This window comes from Austrofundulus limnaeus, unplaced genomic scaffold, assembly GCF_001266775.1.
Source record: "Austrofundulus limnaeus strain Quisiro unplaced genomic scaffold, Austrofundulus_limnaeus-1.0 Scaffold1102, whole genome shotgun sequence".
NCBI lineage: Eukaryota > Metazoa > Chordata > Actinopteri > Cyprinodontiformes > Rivulidae > Austrofundulus > Austrofundulus limnaeus.
Window position 1 is genome coordinate 19898 of NW_013953504.1, and position 9428 is coordinate 29325.

The 9428-nt window shown below is 38.4% G+C and overlaps 2 protein-coding genes across 2 annotated transcripts in view; both read left to right on the plus strand.

Moving 5' to 3' along the window:
• amd1 (adenosylmethionine decarboxylase 1) overlaps nucleotides 1-1546 on the plus strand; it is a 15065-nt gene extending 13519 nt beyond the window's left edge. Inside the window, exon 9 of the mRNA XM_014030674.1 lies at nucleotides 877-1546. Within this exon, the coding sequence (XP_013886128.1) occupies nucleotides 877-1020 (144 nt within the window). The 3' untranslated portion in view covers nucleotides 1021-1546. The remainder of the gene's footprint in view (nucleotides 1-876) is intronic.
• A 5641-nt stretch (nucleotides 1547-7187) lies between these two features.
• rpf2 (ribosome production factor 2 homolog) overlaps nucleotides 7188-9428 on the plus strand; it is an 8014-nt gene continuing 5773 nt past the window's right edge. The window contains exons 1-2 of the mRNA XM_014030678.1: nucleotides 7188-7290; nucleotides 8379-8511. Of these exons, the coding sequence (XP_013886132.1) occupies nucleotides 7268-7290; nucleotides 8379-8511 (156 nt within the window). The 5' untranslated portion in view covers nucleotides 7188-7267. The remainder of the gene's footprint in view (nucleotides 7291-8378; nucleotides 8512-9428) is intronic.

Below are 9428 nucleotides of genomic sequence, written 5' to 3' on the forward strand. Positions count from 1 at the left end.
GAACAGAATCAATCAGGTGTGTGTTTTTATAGGAACAGAATCAATCAGGTGTGTGTTTTTATAGGAACAGAATCAATCAGGTGTGTGTTTTTATAGGAACAGAATCAATCAGGTGTGTTTTTTATAGGAACAGAATCAATCAGGTGTGTTTTTATAGGAACAGAATCAATCAGGTGTGTTTTTATAGGAACGTAATCAATCAGGTGTGTTTTTATAGGAACAGAATCAATCAGGTGATCGACCAGTTTTCACCTTGATCAGCTCCAACTGGAAACCAGCTGACCACATTTCAAAAATCTTCCTTTTCTCAAATTCAAACACCAGTTGTGTAAAATCTGACACTTCCTTTGGTCTGTGAACGCACCACCTGCACAGGACACAAGAACAAGCTCCATGTTGTGAAGAAGAGACTTTCTCACTAGTTTTAGCTGTTTTCAGAGCTTTGAATCGACGAGTTAAATGTAGAGACCCCCGTCTGAAAGCTGTGAGACTCGGCTGCAGGTTTTATTCTGTTCTCTGTGTTTGGTACGGTTATGTCTGAAGGTCGGGTTAAAAACATCTTTAAAAGGATATAAAATAATAATTTGTTGTTGGTTATTTAGTGTTATTTTTTAACTCACTTTTTGTCTCCATCATTTGATCTCTATCTTTTCTACATCCTGGTTCATAAATACACTGATGTAACCAATTTTTCAAATTAGAAAATGTTGTCAAATATCCACTCTTTACTTGACAGCCGTGTGTGTTGTTGCTGTAGGTGGTTTCTTTGAGGTTGTATTAGTTTGAGACTGCAGCTGATCTGAACATGTTGTACGGGTTAATTCATTGAGTCTTTATCGATAAAGCCTTACTGAATCCATCTTCTCCCCCCCACAGAGCTCCAAATGTCGCAGCGTCTTCTCTTCTCCTGTGAAACTCGAGGGCTACAAGCGTCTCGACCGCCAGTTGGCTCAATTCAACGATTATAATTTTGTCTTCACAAGCTACACTAAGAACTGCCAGCAGAACCAGCAGAGCTGAGGGTCCGACATGAAGAAGAGGCGTAAAAAGAACGGCGCCCTCTCAGGGCTCCGTCCTTTAGAGAGCTGCTCATCTTCCTCTCCCCCCCTGGTGTTCTGCTGCCGTCGCCCGGAGCGCCCCTGCTTCACGCCGGCCTCCACTTTGACTTGTTTGAAATGTTGTAACTGTGACTTGGATCTGTTGCATGAAAGCTCTCGTCTTTGTCTCCATATTCTAGCTCAGTCTTGCTGTGATCCTGAGGTGCATGTAGAGGAGTTAAACACGGTGTGTTGGAGGCTGCCTACCTGTGCCCGGTCCACCGGTCCCTTCCTGCAGGTGTCCCCCCTCATCCCCCACAGACAGGGCTTCCGCCCACACTAGGCCAGGCCCCTGACATGCTCAGACAGGTCAGCCTGCCGGAGTGTCCCTGGGCTCCGGCTGCAGCAGTTTGACTCGTACATTCCAGGTGGTGCCCACCTCCACTCACACTGAACCTGCCTGGTTTATACTGACAGCACTTTGCAAATAAAAGGCTTTAACCTGAAAATAAGACTCATTTTAACAGATTAATGTGGTTTTTATGTATATATCTAAGGAATAAGTATGGAAAAAATGGTTCAGTTACATGCAGACATTTAATAATGATTAAGAACACTGCAATAACTGTCCACCTTAACAAGTTTAAACTCTTATATCAGACAAAAAGTCTTTGATCTTGTTTTCAGACTGATTTACTAAACAAGAACTGATTGTGTAAGAATAATCATCTTGTTTTCACAATGTGTAAGATTATTTGTCTTGTTAGTCTGAAAATTTGACTCAAATTAAGTAAAAAAAAATTTTCTGCCAGTGGAGTAAGAAAATTTTACTTGGTAAGATTTTTGAAATACTTGATTTGACTCAATTTTTTTATTTCAAGAATCTTACCAAGTAAAATGTTCTTACTCCACTGGCAGAAATTTTGACTTAATTTGAGTCAAATTTTCAGACTAACAAGACAAATAATCTTACACATTGTGAAAACAAGATGATTATTCTTACACAATCAGTTCTTGTTTAGTAAATCAGTCTGAAAACAAGATCAGAAAGACTTTTTGGCTGATGTAAGGTTTAAACTTGATGGACAGTTTTTGCAGTGAACCTAACCTGCCTGTTTTTTAAAGAAGCAAACAGCCTCACAGTTTGATAGTTTTTATTTATTGAACCTTTATTTACACAGCTTTGAGTCAAGACTCAGTTTCAGTAAAACACTTCAGAAACAAAGATTTCAAACAGTTTATTTATAAAAAGATGCAGGTGATTAAATAAATTTGTGTTGTGTTCAGGTGTCAGACTGGACAAACCTGGCGTTTTCTTTTGAGGAGAAAACTAAAAAGTGTTGCCCAGACGTGTTGGTTGTGAATGTGTCAGCCTGAGCCCAGAGACACGCTGCCTGCAGTGTTTCACTACTTCATGTTGTTGCTCTAAATGTTGTGTGTTTCATGGTCTTCACCCCAACAACCAGTTTGTCTGCCTCACCAGTCGACTCGCTCTCTTCCTGCTCCGTTTGTAGAGAAAAGTCTGGAGCAGCTGAGCGTGACTCCTCTTTCCTCCCCTCCGTCACAATGCCCTCTGCTGACCAAAGCCCCCCAGCCCTCCTGGCTCCGCCCACGTCCCGCTCTGAATAGGCGAAACCGTGAATCAGACACATTTTGTTAAGTTGCTTAGCGAAGCGTTTTTCATCATCATCATCACCACCGTCTGTGTCTTTCCGCCCCATACAGAGATGTGTAAAGGCACAATAGAGGCCCACCAGTCTGAGCATGCCAGGGTGGTCCCGGATCATTCCACATGTACCTGCTGCCCAAACTGCTATTTTATTACATTTATTGTGGCCTGACTTTGCTTTCTGCAGTGAATCAGTAGAAAATATGGCTCCCCTGGCAGTTTACTTTGTTCCCATCAGTGCTTTGTTTGGTGGGGGGGGGTCCTGTGACTCTATGCTGCATGTGACTTTACTGTGTTGCTTGACAGTGTAGCTCCATCTCTTCCTGTGTGTGTGTGTGTGTGTGTGTGTGTGGTTAACTTGTACTTAATCTTAAAGTTTAAAGCTGAGCAGGTTTGAAACTCTTAAGGTTAAAATTGTGAAACGGTTCTTTTGACTCAACTGTTCAGTTTGAATCTACCACGTGTTCCTAATTATTAAACACTTTATTTTATTATTTTATGTGTATACAGACTCACCTGACATGTTTCAACTTCTGTCTTCATCACAGGCGTCACAGCTCGTGTTGATAGTATAGACAATAAAAAATAAAGTGTTTAGTAATTAGGAAAAGGTAGTAAATTGATTTTATAGACATAATGAACTTTATTAGATGTTCAGTTTGAAGTTCTGACTGTTACAGCTTTTTCTTTGATTCAACACTTTAAAACTAAATCTTATTTACTGCCTTCTGTTGGATTAAGTACATGTTAATGTTTTATACACTGAACTCAGTGCACTGTTGCAGTTATACAGTTGGACTTTTTTTTAACAAAATATTTTGTATTTCTGTTGCGGACCAATTTCCTTTTTTTTCCTTGTTTTATTCGACCGTTGAACCAGTTTGCCCACACTGTTCAGTTTTAAGGGTTGACGTTAAGCTAACTGAATATTGTAAATTGTGACTTTCCTTTCTGGTGAGTTGTGAGGAAGGGAAGGAGGACTGAAGGACACATTTGCTGTTTTATTTCTTTCTCTTGCTAACCTTTGGATGGTCGAGATGTGCTGAATATATCTGTGCTATGAGCTTGATGCTTCAATAAAAAGATGCTTATTTGTGCAATCAGTGTGACGTTTGTCTTTTATGTTTCATAGCAAGACAGACCGCAGGGCTAAAAAACAGGTCACCGCCTGGATTTAACTAAATATATAAGAGCCTCCTATTGGATAATAACTGCTGTGATAAGTTACTTAACTCTGATGCAGTGAGCTGATTCATTTGTTAAACAAGTTTAAAGACATCCTGTGGTCATAGTGAGGTTTTTAAAAGGGTCAAATTATCAGCTTCAAGCAGAGAAAATAAAATACTAAATTAGATCAACGTTCCAACATTAAAATCTAGGAGGATAAGTTTGGTTACATCACAAGATGGACAACAGAGGGTTAATAATCTTAATGATCATTTCCACACTGGAGGAACTGAAGGGATCAGGACTAAAGAGCTGTAAGGAAACCATTTGTCACTGAAGCTGTGGGGATAAACTGCTTCTTTTTCTAGGGAGCATAGTAAAGATTGAATAAATGTTGGACATTAGGGGCGGGGCTACAGGGGAACTGGCCCCGGGTGAATGGCCCACTGATACGCCCCTGTCCTGTCACTCATCTGGATGCAGTTCTGCATTCAAACACTAGAGGCGCTAATGAGCCAAAGTCCTGCATGAATCTTATTTTTTTTTCAGTTGAACTTTTTTTATTATATAAATTAAGTGTACAAAGGTTTAGGGATACAACAACAATAAGCAGGTGAAATAACTTTTTCAAGCACACAACAGAACTGAGCAAACAATAGAAATAAACAAGAGAAAAATCAAATCATTCACATTCACACAGTTGTTTATAACTTCAATCAGAAGTCTTCAAACATTTTCAAATTCGGTTTAAAGACGCAGTGTGTAGGATTAGTTGTTTTCAGCGACATCTAGTGGTTGAGTGGTTGAATCATCCTCCCTGGTCCTCCCCCCACCCCCACCCCCCGCTTCCAAACACAAAGGAGTTTCTACGGTGTCTCTCAGGGGTCAAAAACCTTTGATAATTCCAACCGCGATGTCTACCAGCAGCTTCAGGGCTAGTGATGTTTCAAGTGGTAAGATTATGAGCTTTAAGAAGTAAAATTATCCCAGCTACAATGACAGACAACAAATATTACATTTATAGTATTACAACTAAAACCGTTTTTGACGCCGCCACCGCAGTTTGTCCTTCATGAGCCTTCGTAGACAAGATGGCGGCTGCCTGTAGTGGTGACCCGCGACCATGGAGATATAAACAGCTTTTTATAAGGTAAAAATAATAAAACAAGGTCTTTGTCTGCAATGATTAGACATGTTTTTATTATTGTCGTTAGTGATTATCTCAATTTCGGCTAAAAGAATTGACAAAATCCTACACACTGTGCCTTTAAAGCAATTCAATAATTTTCAACAAGATGTCTTTTAAATGCATTAAAGGCTTTACCTTTTTCCATTTACAGCAATAAATGAAATATTTTGACTTCAGTAATAAATTGTTGAAAATGATGTTTGATTGTGAGTCCTTCATGAATCTTACAGAAGCTTTGAACAATCCTGCAGAAAGTCTTTCAACGATTATCTGCCATGCTGTGTTTGAGAGTATTTTGTACAGTAAACATGTGTAAAATCTGTAAGAAGAATTTACTGCAAGCTTTTTAAATTCCACTACAAATGTTTGAACATATCAAAAAGAAAAAAATTGTATAGGTCCTCTGGACGGGTTCTTCTCTAATGAAACGTTTCGTCTCTCCTCCAAGAGACTTCTTCAGTCTGAGAGTTTCAGGCTAAATTCAGGCTTTTAAGCCCTGCCTCCATGTGACTGATACTCACATCACATGGCTATCGTTCACACCTAATTAACACCTATTGTTAACAGAGGGTGGAGTGATACTGCCAATGACAGCGCTGTAGGAGGGGGACAACTGAAAACGGGGGCCTCCACCTCTGTTTAATGATGGACGGTCTTTCTTCACAAAAATGTCTTCTTTTACTCCTCTCTCAAACCAACGTTCCTCTCTATCAAGAATGAGAACATCCTCATCTCTGAAAGAGTGACCGCTGGCCTGTAAATGAGTGAAAACTGCAGAGTTCTGGCCATTAGATGTAGCTCGTCTGTGTTGGGACATTCTTTTGAACAGTGGCTGCTTTGTTTCCCCGATGTATAACTGGTCGCAGTCCTCCTGGCACTTAACAGCATATACAACATTGCTCTGTTTGTGCCGGGGCACCGGATCTTTGGGGTGAACCAGCCTTTGCCGTAATGTGTTTTGGGGTTTGAAAGCTACTGGGACATCATGTTTAGAAAATAAACGTCTCAGTTTCTCCGAAACACCCGCAACATACGGAATAACCACTGGTTTGGGTCTGGGTTTGGGGTCTTCATTTTCACCTGAAGGAATCCTGTCTGTGTTTCCTGTCTGCTGTTTGAACATATGACTTGTCTAATGTCTAAACCTCATCAATACTGGGGATTTGTGTGCAAGAATGTTGAACAAATACTTGGCCCCTCTATGAATATTGTGGCCACTCCATCCACCACTGCATCAATGAGACTCAAGCAGCTGTGGAGTGATGCAGTTGTAGGAGGGTCTGAGGGCATGCTCTACCGGAATTTTATTTTTTAAATCTACACAAAACTGCATTTTCCAGCTGTTTAAATAATATTTTATTAAATTGTAATGGGGGGATTTTCAGGCAGTGCAGGAACATACTAACTGAAGAGGGGGGAGCTAAGCATCATTAATGCTTTATTATTAGATGCAGTGTTTAATGTAGTGTCTTTCCAGATTAACTAAATCTAGAAATAATCCCAGAGCAGATGTCTGATGGTCTCCTCAGAGTTGTGGCAGAATGAGCACATTTCTTACATTATTGACAGGATCCATCTTTAGGCACACGTCTCAAATCATATTTGTTATGAAATGTTTTCTAAGTAACAACCAAACATTTTTCCAACAAATATCCCAAAATATTTTGTCAGACCAAAACACAGCTGTGATGTCAAACAGTCTCTTATTAAGTCTGTAAACCGTAGAAGTGTCCTCTCTGTTGAAAAGTGGAACACAAATCATTTTAATAAAAACAGATATGTGTTGAAAACATATCTTTATTGTTCCAAATGTAGTGTTTTGTGGGTAAAAAATTCTGTTTTTGTACCAAAGATCATTTTAAAAGTAGTTGTTTGTGGAAGTTATAAAGTTAAAATATTAAAAGGACAAACAAAGCTTCACATACATGTTAAAATAAAGTTCAGCAGAAAGTCTGGATTTACGACATATCTTTGTTTCACTTTATTTGGACAGAAGAGTTTAAATTCATCTGAGCCCAGCTCTGTGGAGGTGTGTCACCTGAACACTGGATGGCGCCAACACAACAACAGGAAGCTACATCCGGTCTGCACCACAGAAGAAGAACGGTCTCATGTTGACTTCCGCTGCTGCTAGCTTCACGTGCGTTTCACAGCAGCACGAGCGTGTCAGTAATCTGTAGAATTAAAAAAAGAAAATAAATCAAAATGACGCAGTTAGACGGAATCATGTGAGTATTAATTATTTTATAACAAGTAACTGTTTAATTTGTTTATTTAAGCTTAAAGTTTCTGTCAGAGTTCAGTTTGATCTCTGCAACCAGTCTGAACTGGTGTTAAACTGGTTTGATCTGAACTGGTGTTATACTGGTTTGATCTGAACTGGTGTTAAACTGGGAGCTGAAGTGTTCTGACTCAGTGAATGAGCTTTAACAGATAAAACCACGTATCTGGTTAAAAAATAAAGTTGCATCGTTTTGGAAACAATATTTGAGTTTTAAATAGTTAATAAAGAAGTGCCTCATTAATTAACATAAGGTCTGTATTTTTATAAATCTCATAAAACCTTCAGCAAATGTTTTGATGGATGTTTATAAGATTTTTATTGTTTCTAATAAAATTAAACAGATTTTTGTTAAATAACCAGTAAAAATGTTGCTGCAAAACATTAAAGTGACATTACTTGTTGAAAAATAAATGTGAGCCATCATATTGAAATGAGGATTAAGTCAAATTTGGTCAAAATGACCTAATTACATTTTCATATTCCTGCTTTAAAAGTCACATTTTGACACCTGGATCATCCTGATATCATCAGTTTATCCAGAGATATGATTTATTTATCTTGTTGGTTACATTAATACATCACTGTTTGGTCTGAGTCCTAATTTTATGGACATTTATTGAGTCATTTTTGATGAATTATTTATAAATTAAGATTTCCCAGTTGAAACGAACAAAAACATTGTTATCTCACAGGAAAAAGTTTTGTTGTTGCTACTGCTCAAAAAATGCTTCAAATATTATTTTAGGATTATATTTCAGACATTTTATTCAAATGATACATAAGGCATTAATTTGTTATATTTTGACAAAATGTAATTTTTGCACTTGTTTAAATCAAAACCCTGTATCTGCCTATTTCTCCACTTTTGGACTTAATCCTCATTTCGACGTGACGGGTCACAAATATGTATGAAATGAATTAAACTAACCGTCTCAAAGTGGTTCTGATCGGTCCAGATTATTCCAGGATCCCAGTTTTTGAAACGTTTTACAGCTGCTTCTTCATTCGTCCCGTGTTTGTTTGCGTCGTCAGAAAACCAAAGACCAGACGGTCGAAGCGTTTCCTCGAGGGCAGAGCCCCCAAACTGAGTGAAGACGTGAAGAGTGTCATGATCATGAAAGGAGGAAACACTAACCAGACCGTCACTCAGGCCCTCAGAGACATCGTGAGTCAAACTGTCTTTATTCTGTTTCAAACAGGGCCTTCACAGGATCCTAAAACATAAACATGTGAAATCAGAAATATAGATTAAAGTGCCAACCAGGGTTAGGGGATATTGCTCCAAATACACAAATGATAAACAATAAATGAGATTATTAATCCCTGGAGTCCATGGACAGCAGCAGGTCAGAGTCACAGATTTAAATCAGTTTAGTGAGAAAGAACCTGCACACCTGTTTTTAGACTGTACACCAAGGAAAACCAAAGTTATGATAAATAATTCACAATGTGATTTTGCCCAACTAGTTACAGAATATTATTCAGCAGGTTGTAAAAATATTATGACTTAAAAACTGCAGCGAACTCAGGTGAGAGATCCTCAGGTGGTTTTACCTTCAGGAAGAAGAAGAAGCTTCAGACAAACTGTGACTGAAACTCTGACAGGTTCTTCTAACTTCTCACATCGTATTATTTCTGTTTATTAATGGATAAATGAAATCAAAATGTGCCGAAGTAAAATAGACGGAGCAAACTTAGTACAACACCTGCAGAAATATCAGTAAATGTTTCTTCAAACATTTACTGACTGTGAAATCTGTCAGAGGAGATAAGATAAGAATGAAAGATTCAAGCAGCATCATGAAACATCAGACGTCCACAGTCTGCTGATTAACTTTGGTTTATTGACACCTGCAGACCTGCCTCTTCCTGTAGCCATGGTGACATTTAGGGCTGTGTATTCACAAGAATTTAGTGATACGATATATCCTGATATAATGTGATACTGTAAACAAGACGATACTTTTGTCCAAAAATTCTATTAAATAAAAACTTCTTTACTGGAAAAAATGAAAAACAAAATTCATTGTCTCAGAAAATTCTAATATTACAGACATACTTTTGATACATTTAGCTGTGTTC